The sequence below is a fragment of the Ursus maritimus genome, unplaced genomic scaffold (genome assembly GCF_017311325.1).
Source record: "Ursus maritimus isolate PB19 unplaced genomic scaffold, ASM1731132v1 scaffold_20, whole genome shotgun sequence".
NCBI classification, from domain to species: Eukaryota; Metazoa; Chordata; class Mammalia; order Carnivora; family Ursidae; genus Ursus; species Ursus maritimus.
The window spans coordinates 55687891-55704389 of NW_024424453.1; the positions used below are offsets into that span (position 1 = coordinate 55687891).

General features: G+C 34.8%; 1 protein-coding gene across 16 annotated transcripts in view; it reads right to left on the reverse strand.

Moving 5' to 3' along the window:
* The window catches only part of CLASP2 (cytoplasmic linker associated protein 2), a 181586-nt gene that overhangs the window by 120388 nt on the left and 44699 nt on the right, over positions 1-16499 (reverse strand). For all 16 annotated transcript variants that reach the window (XM_040637020.1, XM_040637016.1, XM_040637018.1 and 13 more), the window contains one exon: positions 8352-8498. In XM_040637020.1, the coding sequence (XP_040492954.1) occupies positions 8352-8498 (147 nt within the window). The remainder of the gene's footprint in view (positions 1-8351; positions 8499-16499) is intronic.

A 16499-nucleotide genomic window follows, 5' to 3' on the forward strand; every position in this document is an offset into this window, starting at 1 on the left:
AATAGATTGTTTGCAAACATAGCTGTAACAATTCCTCACATTCTTGAAAGCTCCTTCCACAATGTGACTGCAAGTCTTCCCATCCAAGAGTGGATTCCCCAGCCCACAGGTGGGGAGGAGTAACCTGGAATTCTTGAGTTGAGACAAGACCTGGGAAAGGCTGGAGGGGTCCTTGACTGGTGATTCCCCAGTTTTGAGCAGGAATAAATCTCTGAAGAAAAGCTTCTACGATCCCCAATTTAGGCCCAGAAGAACTCCCTTCGAGCAATGAGTTCACAAAGTTCAAATACACAAGGCAAACCATTATGAACTAAGAGTCTCAGGTAACAAATATTAGATTTAGCACTACAGATATAGTCCAGTTACAGACTACAAAACATACGTGAATATAACATTTAAAGAAATAATGTGGACAGAATCACAAAGATACCAATCAACAAAAGACATTAGGAACAAACAGATGAATTTGGGGGAGGAAGTACCTGTCCTACCAGCTATCAAGATTTACAAAGCTAATTATGACAACTAGGTTTTAGTGCAGGAACAGACCAATTAATAAAATGAACAAAACAGAGCCTTCAAAAATGGCCCACAAATATATGACACTTTGATACATGACAAAGAAGTGATTCAGATCAATGGTGAAAGTAGAAACTATTAAAATAATAATGTCCTAAAATTCAACAAAATGCTGAGATAATGGTTTATCAAGAAAAAAAGGCATTTCTTTACTAAATATTAAAACTTATAGTAGACATTTTTATTCCCATGGGAGATGGTAGTTATCCAAATGCAAATCAAATATTCAACTACATACTCCAAAAACCCGAGACCAAAAAGAGCAAATAAAACTACCCACAGCACATACTTATAATACAACTAAGAGATGACTAATAACACTTCAAACTTCAATTTACAAGTAAATGGGGAAATAGGAACATCCAAGTCTAGCAACGTCAACTACAGAGTCCTCACCAGAGAGAAAAATCAGAGGAAACTGTACGGAGGACGAAGATCCTGGTAGTGATGGAACATGGACCTCTACTAAGATTCCCCCCAAGGTAAGTAGCACTTAGAAAGAAGAGGTATCCCTTTGAAGCTTGGTGGATAAAGGAAAGGAAGAAAGGGAAGATGAGGGCTCTACTGAAATTGTTATCACAGAATTAGAAGTAGAAACTACCCCCCCCCGTTCCTCCCCCACTCCCATCCCGCCCCGTATCATTTAGTCAAGAAGCTGCCATTTCACTATACCAACAGAAGAGGGCATTCTTGAATGAAGAAACTAAAAATTCTTCCTGGCCTCAAAGAATCACTTGTTACAAAAAAATTCTTAGGATACTTTAGGAAATTTGAATATATAATGGAATGGCTTAAAAGGACGTGAGTATACAGTTTAAGAATTTACAAAAAATAGGGACGTCTGGGTGACTCAGTCAGTTAAGTGTCTGCCTTTGGCTCAGGTCATGATCTTGGAGTCCTGGGATCAAGGCCCACATCAGGGTCCTTGCTCAGCAGGGAGCCTGCTTCTCCCTCTCCCTCTGCCTGCTCCTCCCCCTGCTTGTGCTCTCGATCTCTCTCTCTGACAAATGAATAAAATCTTAAACAAACAAAAAGAATTTACAAAAAATAAAAGGGCTAGAAGGAACAAGTTAAATAACATCACAAAGAAATCAGACAAATCCAGAACAAACCCAGACAATCTAAGACAACTGGCCTAGACTCTTCAAAAAATGTATCAATGTTATGGGTATAAAAATTGGTAATGTGATTGTTTTATACATAATATTATGAAATCTTCTTGCATATGATATTATGGATATAATGCAGCATACCTTTAAGTTTTAGGAGGAGCATATTAAATATTTATGGCTGGAATGTAATAATGTCTACAACTTACTTTCCAACCACTGAGATTAAAAAAAAGAAAGAATATGTGTGGGAATATGTTTATATAGAGAGTTAAAACAAATAGGGCAAACACTAATTATTCATTCCAGGTGATGAGTGTTCACTGCATTATCAACTTGGCTACATGCTCAAAATTTTTCTTAATAAAAAGTTTGGGAAACCACTCACTATAAAGCTAGAGTAGGTAGAGAGATAGATCTGGAAAATAAGGAACTACAGAAAATAACTGAAATACATACAATAGTATTCATTCAAAGAAGTAAAGAATGTTTTCTTCAATTGCATGGACTTAGTTCGCTATGCGAATTAATTAAGAACATAAATTAAAAGTGATATAATGTCACTTTATACAAAAATAAATTCCAGATATATTGAACAAATTAAATGTAAAATAATGTTTTAGAATAAACTGGAAAACATTTGCATAGCCTTGGGACTGGACAATAGTCCTTTTTATTCAGGACAGGAAATTTGAAGTCAAAAGAATGGAACAGAATTTTACCTACCACAACAAAAATTTTTAAGTTTTAATGTAAAATGCCACAAAGGAGACACTGAGGAAATATTTATCACTTTTAACAAAAGAATAAAAGATCTGAATATTTAAAAAACTGTAACAGACTGATGAGAAGACAAAACAGCCCAATTAAAAGATGGGTAAATAACAACAACATGTAATTTGCGGAAGAGGATATGCTAACTTCATTAATGAATATAAATAGTCTGAACCTCAACAGAATAAAAACTCCAGGAAGGCATGGTCTTTGTTTTTGTTCACTGACGTTTTCCAGAAGTCACAAAAGCAGAAACATGCTAAAATCTTTCAGAAAACATTTGCTAGCTGCTGGTCACATGGATAGGTGGATGGAAAAATGCCAATTAAAACAAAGCACCATTTTTCACCTATCAAAATGACAATAATTAATGAGGCTGTTACATTCAATACTGGAAAGGGTAAAATAATGCCTGTATTAAAATTAAAAATACACCCAATCTTTAACTGAACATTGGGAGGAATCTATTCCACAGATCAGAAGCACCAGAACGTCCAAATATAGTAAGTATATGGAGACTGGCATTCTCTGTAATGGCATAAAGTTGTAGACAACCTGAATGACCCTGACTTGTAAACAGTTCATTACATCATGGTACATCAAATAATGGAGAATACTGCATGGCTATTAAAAGGATGTGAGAGCTGTGTCAGTCTTGATGTTGAAGGATGAGTGTTCTGTGAAAAAAAAGCAAGTTGCAAAGTGTTTACTAGTGTGTTTAAAATGGGCAAACATAAAATCTAATCTGAGTACCTACATAAATGAACATGGAGCAAAATGTGGAAGGATACATGTCAAACTTAATACCAGTTACTAGAGAGCAACAGGATTAGAGAGGCAAGATACTATTAGGCTAAACCTGTTGAATTACTTGAATCATATTTACCTTAAAACTAAAGTTAAGATAGACAGCACCAGGGGAGCCTGGGTATCTCAGGCAGTTGAGTGTCCGACTCTTGATTTTGACTCAGGTCATGATCTCAGGGTCCTGGGATTGAGCCCTGTGTTGGCCTCTGCGCTCAGTGGGGAGTCCACTTGAGGATTTCCCTCCCTGTCCAAGACCAATGCTGGGCTTGATCCCAGGACCCTGGGATCATGACCTGAGCCAAAGGCAGATGCTTAGCTGACTGAGCCACCCAAGTGCCCCCTTTCCTTTTCAAGAAAAAAAAAATCAACTTTGTTGTTTGCATGAGGGGGAAAAATGGGAATGATTAGCATGGAAAACAGATAATTGGACATTCTTAATAAAACCTCAGGTCAGACATAAATGAAGTAAAATATATCAAAAAGATGACTAAGTACTCCTGAATTTGAAAAGGTGGTAGCTACTTAATTATAAGAATTAAAACTATTTCAAAGTAGTCTTTGATATTAGATGGAAACAGTAGAGAGAAAATGCTGTCTACTTGAATGAATGAGCAAGTGAGAGAGAACAACAGAACTTTTGAGAACTAATGGTTTAGCCAGCGACATGTCTCCATGATTACATACAAGCCTCAGTAAAAAATGACTAACCTCTAAATCTGGTACAAATTACAAACAATAACAATTATATTATTATCTAATTCAATCTCTGTATTTTAAAAAGCATAGCAGCCAAAATTATTGGCACAGGAGGATGAATTCAACAAAAAAATACTAAAAAACATTTCTATTAATAATGAAAAATTTCAGGTTTTCTTTATTTCCAAATATTCTATTTTGCAGAGAATCGTACTAGTTAAGCTTTAAAACAACTGATTTATGGATGGGAGGGATCAATACTGTAGGTTATAATCTCAGAGCTAAAGGATCTCGAAGAACACTTATTTACTCGGTGAGATTAGTGTGGGTGGCAGAATAGCAAAGTACTTTCTGTGCTTACCGCACTTATTAGATGCATGACCCTATGCAAGTTAACTTCTCCAAACCTTAGTTTGCTCATCAGTAAAGTTAGGATAATAAAGTACCTAACTCTAGGGGTTTTGATTTAAATGACAGAATATACGTGAGAACACTCAAACATTTTTTAAAAAAATTATTACCTAAAATACTCTAGAAATATAAGTATTTTAAACAATCAGGTACCTTCAGCAATTGTATTCTAGACAATTAAGCTGAAAGAAAAGAAAACGTGTTTACCTTAATTCCTATTATGAAATTACAAATGTTATTCAGAAAATAACTATTTAAGGGAATTCATTTTATCCTTATTCTAATTAGTAAAGCACAAAGGTAACACTTTTGAGACCCACATAATATGGATTTCTATAGCAATAATATATCGGAATGGAGTAACCCACAATCCTTTTTTTGATTCTCCCTGACTTAAAGGCCACAAAATTACAATATGAGTAGAACAGGTTGGCATGGGGAGCCAAAGAACAACGAAAAACTAACACACACTAAAGATTAAACACAGGTCCTATTGGCTTTAATTAATTGGATAGGATACTTTGCTAAAAATAGCAGGCATCTCTTTCATCTTGACATATATCGCCAGGAAAAGTAAATTAAACTCCCAAACTTCAAAAGTAGATTCAGTCAGGATTCCGAAGAAGTTCACTTTATTTTTATTTTGATAATCCTACCTGAAAAAAACACTTGCTAAACACAGTGGACTGCGATGGGCTTATTCAACTAATATATATAAACCCCCCAACTACCATATTCCTTCAATTAGAAACCAATCATACCTATCTGTATATTATATGCCTACAAGTAGCAAATGAAATGTTTAGACTGAATCCCCATTATTCCATATAAACTTACGAGAAAGAAAGTGTCTAGTCTAGAAAGCAGAGTAGTTATAAAGAGAGGGTAACCCAACCTTCAAGTATTTCAAAGTATCATGTTAACAAATAATTCATCTTCTTTTTGAAGTTACAAAGGGACAGATTTTAATGCAACATAAAATAGAATTAATTTATTCGGAATTGAATTTGGCTTATAACCTTCCTGGAGGACACTATGCTAAACTGAAAGAATATCAGAGATCCCTGTATCTTTTGATTCAGTAAACTTGAGAAATTTATTCCAAGGAAATGATTGGAGGAGATGTGCTAAAAGATATACATAAGGGGTGCCTGGGTGGCACAGCGGTTAGGCGTGTGGCTTCGGCTCAGGGCGTGATCCCGGCGTTCTGGGATGGAGCCCCACATCAGGCTCCTCCGCTATGGGCCTGCTTCTTCCTCTCCCACTCCCCCTGCTTGTGTTCCCTCTCTCGCTGGCTGTCTCTATCTCTGTCGAATAAATAAATAAAATCTTTAAAAAAAAAAAGATATACGTAAAAGGATAATGGAATTGTTTATAACAGCAAAAAATACTGAAAGCAACCTGGATATTATTTACCTATGAATAGTTTTCAATTAATTAAGACAATGGGGAAATGCTCCAGGTAAAATACTAGTAAGAGAAAAGGTATACAAAACAATATAATGAATGGTGCCAATTCTGTCTTCCTCCTAAGAAAATGTGTATGTATAAAAATTATTGGAAAAGTAATTATGAAAGCAATTAGAATTACATCATAATTCATCAATTGATTATACCCACATGTAGTGGTACTGTAGATAGTTTTTGTTCCACCCACATTATTTTAATCAGATGTTGAATATAGTCAACCATCAGGATTATAAAAGATACTTGAATAGTAAATTGAACTACATGCCAACGTCCCTTCTAACTCCAAGATCCTACAACTTTACGAAAACTTTTTATAACTAATTTAAAAATCAATAAGCCTGTGCCAAGAACAGAAAATCTAAAGTTAAATTTTCAAAGGACTGACAGCCAAGAAGGGCATTAATTTCTGAAGCAATATCAATATCCTCTGGCTAGTAGCTCTTTTCTTAGATAGAAAAATAGGCAGTGAACCTAAATGAGCTGTGGCAAATAAAAGCAACAAATAAAAAACTGCAGAATGAATCTGCAATTACCAAAAGAAGGATGAGGAAGGGGATGAGAAGGAAGAAGGAATGAAGGCCTCACCCTTATTTTTTTTAATCAAAAGAGCCACTGCTTAGATAAATGATATAATTTGTATGAGTGATTAATGCCTATGATCACAGAAGCCACCTAGCATTTTCATATCTGCTAGGACTACAAACCAGAGAAGGTGAGGTGGCATAAAGAAAATCTGTTTCTTTAAAAAGAATATCAGATTTTATCAATTCAATTAACATCAAAATTAAGTGAGCTTTGGTAGATAAACTACAATCTCAATTTACATCTAAGAAAAGAAAATAAAACATGAAATAGAGAGCTAAACATATACCAATGGCTCAGATTCACAAAAATATTATGTATTATCACCATGTATTTCAAATATTAATTCATTTTAAGTCAAATAAGATGCTTCATGAAATAACTATAATATATATATTTCAGACATCTATAATTTAAAAATCAAGACAAAAAAATTCCCCTTGCAGTAATTCAAGGTAACCAGCCATTTGTTACAAAAGAAAGAAACCACAGAATGTCATGCTTTTTACCAGAGATAAGAATGCATAGCAGAAAATATCGTGTAATAGGATATGATAACCAACATTTGAATAAGAATATATTCCTATAATTGCAAAAAAAAAAAGAAAATACTAAAATGTAAATTACTCAAAATACCCTGATAAATCAGAAAGACACATATTTACACAATATTTACCTATTTATTTGTATGCATATGAATATGTAAATATGTGTATATGTTTATATATAGATATGTAAGTGAGTGTATATATATCATACCATTTTTCTTGCGAGTTATATGGCACACAAAACGTAGTTAAAATGAAATATTTATGGTGTTTTTCCTGCATTTAGAATAGATATGACTTGAAATTAATGTTTAGTTGTATAGAAAGATTAAGAGAACACAACTTACAGGATCTGGTCAAAACATATAGCTTATTTTTCTTTCCTTTATGCTTTTAATAAAAGATATAGATAAGGAGAGGAAAAACAAAAATTTTGAAGACTATGATTTTCCTATCAGTCAGTTATCATAAACAAGGAAAAAATCTGTTTTCCTAAATTATAACTAAAACACACCCAACACACACACACACACACACACACACACACACAAAAGAAAGAAAGACAGAGAAAGAAAAAGAGAGAAAGAAAGGGAGAAAGAGAGAAAGAAAAAGAGAAAGAAGCTGAGGTCCTTTTAGCATTAAATATTTGCTTATTCTAATATGATTCTTTTTACCAGAAAGACCTGGCAGAAACTAGCACCTGAAAAGTACTCATGGCTTTCTTATTAGAATATGAAAAAAGCCCATAAAAATGTTTAAAAGATAAACAATATGCTAGAAGCAGTTCTAATGTGATCAAAGAATGTACTCTATATTGTATAACTTCATAAAAACTGTTTTTTCCTATTTATTATTATCTAATTCAGAAACCATTTTTAAGGCAATTTTACTTGACCACCACCCATTTCCCATTGTGACAAATGATTCAATATCCAGTATCTTCAACCATTTTTTCAACACTGAAGTATTCAAGACTCACTACTAGATGAATTTATAGAAATGTTACATAAATCAGTATTTCTTTAACGATAGCACCTGAAAATTAAGAGTCAAATTCTGGAAAACCTGCTCACTCCTTAAAAACGAAAACATAAAACCCCAAATTCCAAAACTCCCTTAAATGTCTCCCTTTGAAAATGACATCTGAAAAATGAATACTCTTAAGACTACACTAATCCACAGGAAAGAGCAATACACAGTATTTTTAAAAAATTTTTGAAAAGGCAGCATATTCTTCTGTGTGTTGCAGTATACTCTCCAGATCTGCAATCGTGCTGCAGTCATGAATAAACATATTCCTCTCAAGTTCTAAGTATGTGTGTCCATATCAAGGGCATGAGGCATGCACATCAGATATGAAATGGATTTACATTACCTCCAACCTTAGGGCCACCTGCTGAACCAGGCTTCCTTGCACTGTTGACAGGATTTCCGGATGTTTTAGGTGCAGGAACCTTGAAGGCTGAAGCAGTTGATGATGGCCTATTTCCATCCACTGATTCTTCATCATCAAAGCTTTTATCTGCACAAAGCATTAGAAAAATATATATTAAGAGAACTAAGCTTTGCTCCATTTTCTGTAAGACTCAAAAATCAAATAAAGCTATATATAAAATCATTACGTCGTAAGATACAATACAAAATAAAGCTCCTTTGAATAAGCATTTATATATTGGCTAACACCATATAAAATAACCCAGCATAATTTAAAATTTGATTGCAATATTATCTTATTTCCTACCTACATATTAAGTTAAAACATAAAACCAAATATATTAACTCTAAGGACAGTAAAAAGCATTTTCATTTTTTTTTGCTACTCATATAAGCATTTTCTGCCAGCTCCTCCCATAGTATATCTACAGCACACCCTGCCTTATTCCTTACACCCAGATCCTGCAACTTACAATCACAGATCCGTTTGCAAATCAGTCGCCTCATTCCTCTGAAAGCTCTTAATTTCCCTCACCCTAGGATGCTCCCAATGGTTCACATGGCCAAATACAGTAGATGCGGTACTAATCAAAGATTCTATCAAAAATAGACAGAAACAACCACAGAACCACCACTGAGGTTTGTGCCGGCATTTTTCTTTCTCTTCCCTGCCCTAGGTGCTGTAACAGCCAATCAGCTACAAGGTGACATCATCTTATGGCAGCTACTGCCAGATGAAAGGTAAAAATTCTCCATGTATTTAAAAAATTATCTATGCAGCTGTAATCCTTATTTTTTACCTAAATTTCAAAGGCTTTCGATACAAAGGTTTATAAACCTAAATTTGTTTTCTCCTATTTAATTCACATGAACATTAATACAAATATAAAATAAGGTTTTATGCCATATTCATTCTGCTGTGGTGCTTATTATTGCATCAGTAAAACATGGAATATCACAGTGCTCATTACTGTGCATAATTAACTCTGTAATCTTACAATTTGCTGTTTATTTAGGGCACAGAAACCAAACCGAACAATTTGTTTTCATAAATGATTCTAAAATATTCTACCCAAAGCTCCTTTTAGAATATTTATTAATGACCACACTAGTATCAGTCCTTGTATAAAACGGGAACCCCCACCTCCCACAAAAAAAAAAATCACAAGCTGTATGCATTTACTCGTCTGAGAAGATGGTTTTCTCTAGGACCCTGCACAAACCAACCACGACAAACAAGATGGGCGAGGCAGAGAAGCAGATTTACCACAGGCTTCAGATCAATCTTTTCCTTCCAACCTGCTACCCCTTACCTATACAAATACCCAAATCAACTAAAATGAAATTATTACTACAAAGGGATACTTCAAGTCCAACTATTAAAAATATTTTAAAGAAAATACACCAAGTAAGTGGTAAGACTTTTATCTGGAAAAAGGAAAACCAAATAGACACACCAATATAAAGCCACACTCAAATTCGGCAAGTGTTTTTTTTTTTCCTTAAATAGTGCAATTTCTAAGAAAAAACTATCTTCAAGTTAAAAGACTTTTTTTTTTTCTTTCTTTCTTTCTTTTTCTTTTTTAGCATTAATACTATTAGGGAGCCAGATGGGATCAGTTAAAACCTATGCTCTATCTAGATCTCCTCTGTTAAAAACACTAATACGATCCCAAATAAACTTTTCTGCCACCACCATGTAAAAAAATATATAGCTAAGAGAGAGAGTAGACACACAAATCCACTGAAAGACAGGTACTGAAACACTGAGTAGTCAGAGGTTCCCATGGAAACAGTGTTCTGTTCCTACACACACAAGAAATGAAGAGTAAATGTCTCTACCACTTAAAAAAAATTAACTCTTAACATTCTCAAACTATTGGGAAATTAAATTTTAACTTTTCATCAAAATAAGGTAGATGAAAGTATATAAATCATAAGTATGCAGCTCCATGAATTTTCATAAAACAAACATGCCAGTGCAACCAGTCTCCAGACCAAGAGATAATTATCAGCATCCTATACGCACCGTCATCGACCTCCCCAAAATCATTATTTCCTATCAAAGCCAAATAACTCGTCTTGACTTCTAACTCCATAATTGGCTTTGCCCATTCTTGAACCTTATATAAAAGGAATCATACAATATCTACTCTGGTATCTAGCTTCTTTTCACTCAATATGTCTGGAAGATTCATTTTCATTGCTTATAGTTATCTAGTGTACCACAATTTAGCAATATCCATTCTGTCGATGGACCTTTGAGTTGTTGCCAATTTGAAATTATTATAAAATAGTGCTCCTAAGAGATAAGCAAACAAAGGTAAAGGGCTCTAAAACTTTTAATCATTATTGTGGAAGGAGTAAACACATTATTTTTGATTGAGTAAGTCAAATATACATATTGTAACCTCTAGGACAGCGGTACCGGACCAGCAGCTGAGCATCACCAGTTTCTTAAAAATGCAAATTCTCTGGCCCCAACAGAATCTAATTTATCAGAAACTAGAGATGGGGGCCCAGCATTCTGTGTATTAACAAACCCTCCCAGTGACTCCAATGCATGGTCAAGTGTAAGAACCACTGCTCAACGGCAGGAGTTGGCAAATTTTTTTCTATAAAGGGCCATATAGTAAATATTTTAGATTTTGTAAATCATACATGTGGTCTCTGTGCAGCTACTCAATTATGCCAAGTGCCAAGGCAGTGATACATGGTACGTCAACAAATGGGTGTAGCTGTGTTTCAGTAACATTTTATGTACATCAGGAGGGTACTGGATTTAGCTTGCAAGCAACAGTCTGCCAATCCCTGCTGTAGGGTAACCACTAAAATAAGAGTAACTGTATACATAAATAAACTAATACAAGAAAAAATTTAAATTAACTGAAAAGAAGCAGGAAGGGAACAAAAAGGACTGAAACAAGTGGATGAAATAGAAATAGAAGGCAAAGGGGCAAAAATGAAGGCAAATATATCAGTAACTACCTTAAAAGTAAAGGAACTAAATATTCCAAGTAAAAGACCAATATTGAATTTTAAAAAATAGGTTGCTTAAATGAGATATACTTTACGAAGTCACATAAAAGTTAAAGGTAAAATGATAGACTATGGCAAACAACAATCAACAGAAAGTTGATGTAGCTATTCTAATTTCAAACAAAGCAGTTTGAAGAAGCATTACTAGACAGACTCTTAATAATGATAAAGGGGGTCAATCCGAGGGAAAAAAATCAGAACCCTAAATTTTTATGTGCCCAGTAATACAGCTTTGAAAACATAAAGCAAAAAAGGACACATCTACAGAGGGGGAGAAGTTTTTACCACTTCCAATAATGTTATATTTTTTCTTGACTATAAGCTAAAAGAATTCATAAAATGAATCCATCATCACAAATCCCCAAATTAAAAATGCTTTATAATTTATAGAGATTATAAATATTCTAGGCTTAAAAATATTCTTAACTATAAAATATTCAGAACAAATCAATTATATATCTTCCTAGCATCTATCACTTCCTGAAATAATACTTTTAAGAGTGAACTAGAAGTTGGACTGAAAGTGATAAGAAACGTTGTCTTGTTTACCCTATAACCCCATTACCTAGAAAAATTCCAGGATAAGTATCATAGTTAACCCTTTTTTCTACTTCCCACCTTTGCCTCTTTGAGCTTGTTTTCAACATAATGTCCTGAGTTGAACGAAGTCACATAACACCATTGCTCAAAATCCTCTTATGACTCCATAAAAAGGCCTACCAGTACTTCAATATCTGCAAGATCTTAGATACTATGTAGTTCTCTCTCCAACGTGATCCAACTTGCTGCTCTCCATCTTTTGCTCCAATCCAGCCCCCACCAGTCTCCTTGCTGAGACTCCTATGAGGGCCTCTGCACTTGCTCCCTTTGCCTAGAAAGCTCTTCCCTCCACAGCCGCCCTGTTTACTCACCAATTTCAGATCTTTATTCTTCTATCACTTTCTCAATGAAGTCTTCTCTGGATACTAAAATTATAAACTTTCCAACATCCTGACACTACTGATCTATCCCTACCTCCCTGCTTCATTTCTCTCCTTGGCACTTGCCATCTATATATTTTATTGAAACAAAACTCCAAAGGCAAACAACTATAAATACTGAATAGACATTTTTTAAAAATCTCCTTTAAAACAATTAAGTACCTGACAAAATAGTAAGAAATAGGGGACAGAATCAGTACATATGAATTTCTATTCTGAAGGCCTTGTGAGGCAAAGGGAACAGAATTTGAAACTCACATAAAAAAGATACAGAGTCTAATAGGAGACTCTTCCCACTGAAAGCTGGTATACCAAACAACTATACTATCAAGGTTAAAGTGAACCATAAGTAAGCCCTTATCTTCTTATAGCCCTTTTATTCTTTTCCAATTTTTCTCAAAAGAAAGCAAGAGAGAAGTAAATCAAAAGGAGTATTTGATTAAGGTCAACTGTTTGGACAGTGAAGAAACTTAAGCCCTTGGAACTTAGCAGGCTCACAATGGTAGTATTCCTTTTTCTTTCTTTCTTTCTTTCTTTCTTTCTTTCTTTCTTTCTTTCTTTCTTTTTTTTTTTTTTTTTAAAGATTTTACTTATTTGACAGAGAGACACAGCAAGAGAGGGAACACAAGCAGGGGGAGTGGGAAAGGGAGAAGCAGACTTCCCACTGAGCAGGGAGCCCATTGCAGGGCTTGATCCCAGAACCCCGGGATCATGACCCGAGCCGAAGGCAGACACTTAACGACTGAGCCACCCAGGCACCCCACACATTGGTAGTATTCTTACTCCCATGCAACAGCCAAGGCAAATGCAAAATTTTCCTGGAATAAAGTCTCTGGCCTCATATTATTGCACAAATAATTTTCAAAAGGTCACCTGGCATGACAGAAAACAAGACTCTATGAGTTAGAATGAACAGAAATAGATAATAGGAACAGATCCACTAAAAATCTTAGAATTATCAAGCATAAACTATAAAAGCTTTACTAGACAAGCTTGGAAATAATTTCAGGGATCAGAAAATTTAAAGAGTGACAGATTTTTAAAGATTTATTTATTAGAAATATCACAAGAGCATGTGCGTGTGAGCGGGGGAGGGGCAAAGGGAGAGGGAGAGAGAATCCTCAAGCGTACTCCCTAAGCGGACTCCCTAAGTGGACTCCCTGCTGAGCACAGAGCCCAATATAGGGCTCAATCCCAGGACCCTGAGATCATGACCCAAGCCAAAATCAAGAGTCACTCAATGGACTAAGCTATCCACTGAAATTTAAATTCAATGGGCAGGTATGACAGATTAGACACAGCTCAAGTGAACTGGAAGATAAATCAGAAAAAAATCACCTGGGATACTTATAGTAGGTGCTTTAATATTTACTGAATAAAAAGGCATTGAATACAGAAATGATTATGTTGACACCTTTGTTCTCACTAATGTTTCAAAAAGAAATTATTATGGTTTGGTGCAGAAAATGAACAAGATGAACTTATTAAAAAGTACTAGAGGATAAAAAAACTAGTAAAGTGGCAAGCTGCAGTGGTTATGTGTGTGAAGGAAATGGAAAAGGAGAGAGAAAGAGTAGCTCACAAGAGTAAGAGAAAAAGATGGAGGTAACAGATGGGGAGGAAGAAGAGATGGTAAGAATGGAGGAAGAGATGGAAATAAAGGAGGAAATGGAGGAGGAGGGAAGAAGAGACGGGGAAGAAGGCGATAAGGGTGGGAGAGAGGACAGATGGAAAGAAATAAAAAGAAGCCCAAGTATAAAAAGGCTCTACCTATTGTTGCCTTCATATAATAATGGGGCACTGTGATGACAGACCCATTATTCCTTATCTGCAATGCCTGAAAGTCAGTAAATTTTAAGAGTCTAGCTTCAGCATAATTTGTCTTTTTTTTTTAACTCCAGTGTAGTTAACATACTGTGTTATATTAGTTTCAGGTGTATAATATAGTGATTCAATAGTTCTATCCATTACTCAGTACTCAACATGATACATGGACTTTTAATCCCCTTCACCTATTTCACCCATTCCCCCACTCACCTCCCTTCTGGTAACCATCAGTTTGAATTTATTTTTGTGTATGGTGTAAGAAAGTGATCCAGTTTCATTCTTTTGCTCGTAGCTGTCCAGATATCCCAGCACCATTTGTTGAAGAGACTTGTCTTTTTCCTACTGCATATACTTGCCTCCTTTGTCAAGGATTAATTGACTATAATCATGGATTTCTGGGCTCTCTATTCTGTTCCACTGACCTATGTGTCTATTTGAGCAAGTACCATACTGTTTTGATTACTACACCCTTGTAGTGTTTCTCGAAATCTGGGACTGTGATATCTCCACTTTTGGTCTTCTTTCTCAAGATTGCTCTTGGCTCTTTGGGGTCTTTTGTGGTTCCATACAAATTTTAGGATTGTTTTTCTAGTTCTGTGAAAAATGCTATTGGTATTTTGATAGGGATTGCATTAGATGTGTAGATTGCTTTGGATAGTATAGACATTTAATAATATTTGTTCTTCCAATCCATGAGCACAGAATATCTTTTCTTTTGTTTGTGTGATCTTCAATTTCTTTCATTAATGTTTTAAAGTTTTATAGTTTTTCAGGGTACAGGTCTTTCACCTCCTTGGTTAAGTTTAATACTAGGTATTTTACTATTCTTGGTACAACTATACATGGGATTGTTTTAATTTCTATTTCTGCTGCCTCATTATTAGTGTATAGAAATGCAATGGACTTCTGTACATTGATTTTGTATCCTGTGACCTTACTGAATTCGTTTATCAGTTTAAGTAGTGCTATGATAGAATCTTTCAGGTTTTCTATATACAGTATCATGTCACCTGCAAATAGTGAAAGTTTTATTTTTCTCTTACCAGTCTAGACACCTTTTTTTCTTTTTCTTGGACTTCCAGCACTATGTGGAATAAAAGTGGTGAGAGTGGACAACTTTTCTTATTCCAGATTTTAGGGGAAAAGCTCTCAGTTTTTCACTGAGTACGATGTTAGCTGTGGTTTGTTCATATATGGCTTTTATTATGTTGAGGTATGTTCCCTCTAAACCTACTCTGTTGAGAGTTTTGATCAAAAATGGATGCTGTATCTTGTCAAATGTTCTTTCTCTGTCTACTGAAATGATATGGATTTATTTATTTATTTATTTATTTATTTATTTATTTATTTGAGAGAGCATGCGAGTGAGAGCATAAGCAGCAGAAGCAGCAATGGGAGAAAGAGAAGCAGGCTCCCAGGAAGCCTGATGTAGGGCTTGATCCCAGGACCCTGAGATCATGATCTTACCCGAAGGCAGATGCTTAACCAACTGAGCCACCAGGCATCCCTGATCATATGGTTTCTAAACTCTCTTGTTGATGTGATGCACCATGTTGACTAACTTGTGAATACTGAACCATCCTTACATCTCAGGAATAAATCTCATTTGATCATGGTGAATGATTTTTAATTTATTGTTGGATTCGATTTGCTAAAATTTTGTTGAGGATTTTTACATCTATGTTCATCAGAGATACTGGCCTGTAGTTCTCTTTTTTTTGTAGTGTCTTTATCTGGTTTTGGTATCAGAGTAATGCTGGCTTCACAGAATAGATCTGGAAGCTTCCTTCCTCTTCTATTTTTTTTTGGAATAATTTGAGAAGAACAGGTGTTAACTTTTCTTTAAATTGTTTTATCTTTTTAAATTCATTTGGTAGCAAAATCTAAACTGATCTGAACTTAGTTTATGGCAAACAGGTGAACTGACATGAGGCTATTTTATTGTATTTATTTCACTCATTATGAATTTGCATATATTTAACTGCAAAAATACTAATGTGCTTGATTAACGCAGACCCAGCTGGAGTTGTTGTACCATATACGGTTTATGACCATTATTTTTCTAAAATCTGACCTATTCAGAATTCTAAAACATAGCTGGTCCCCAAGGTTTCAGATATGAACTGTAAATTTATATTACCATAATCAAATCCCTTCCCTTTTTTCTTTTTTCCCTTCAAAGGAAAGCCATATATATTCAAATGGCTATTCAAACTTTTCACTTCATTTTTATGGGTACATGT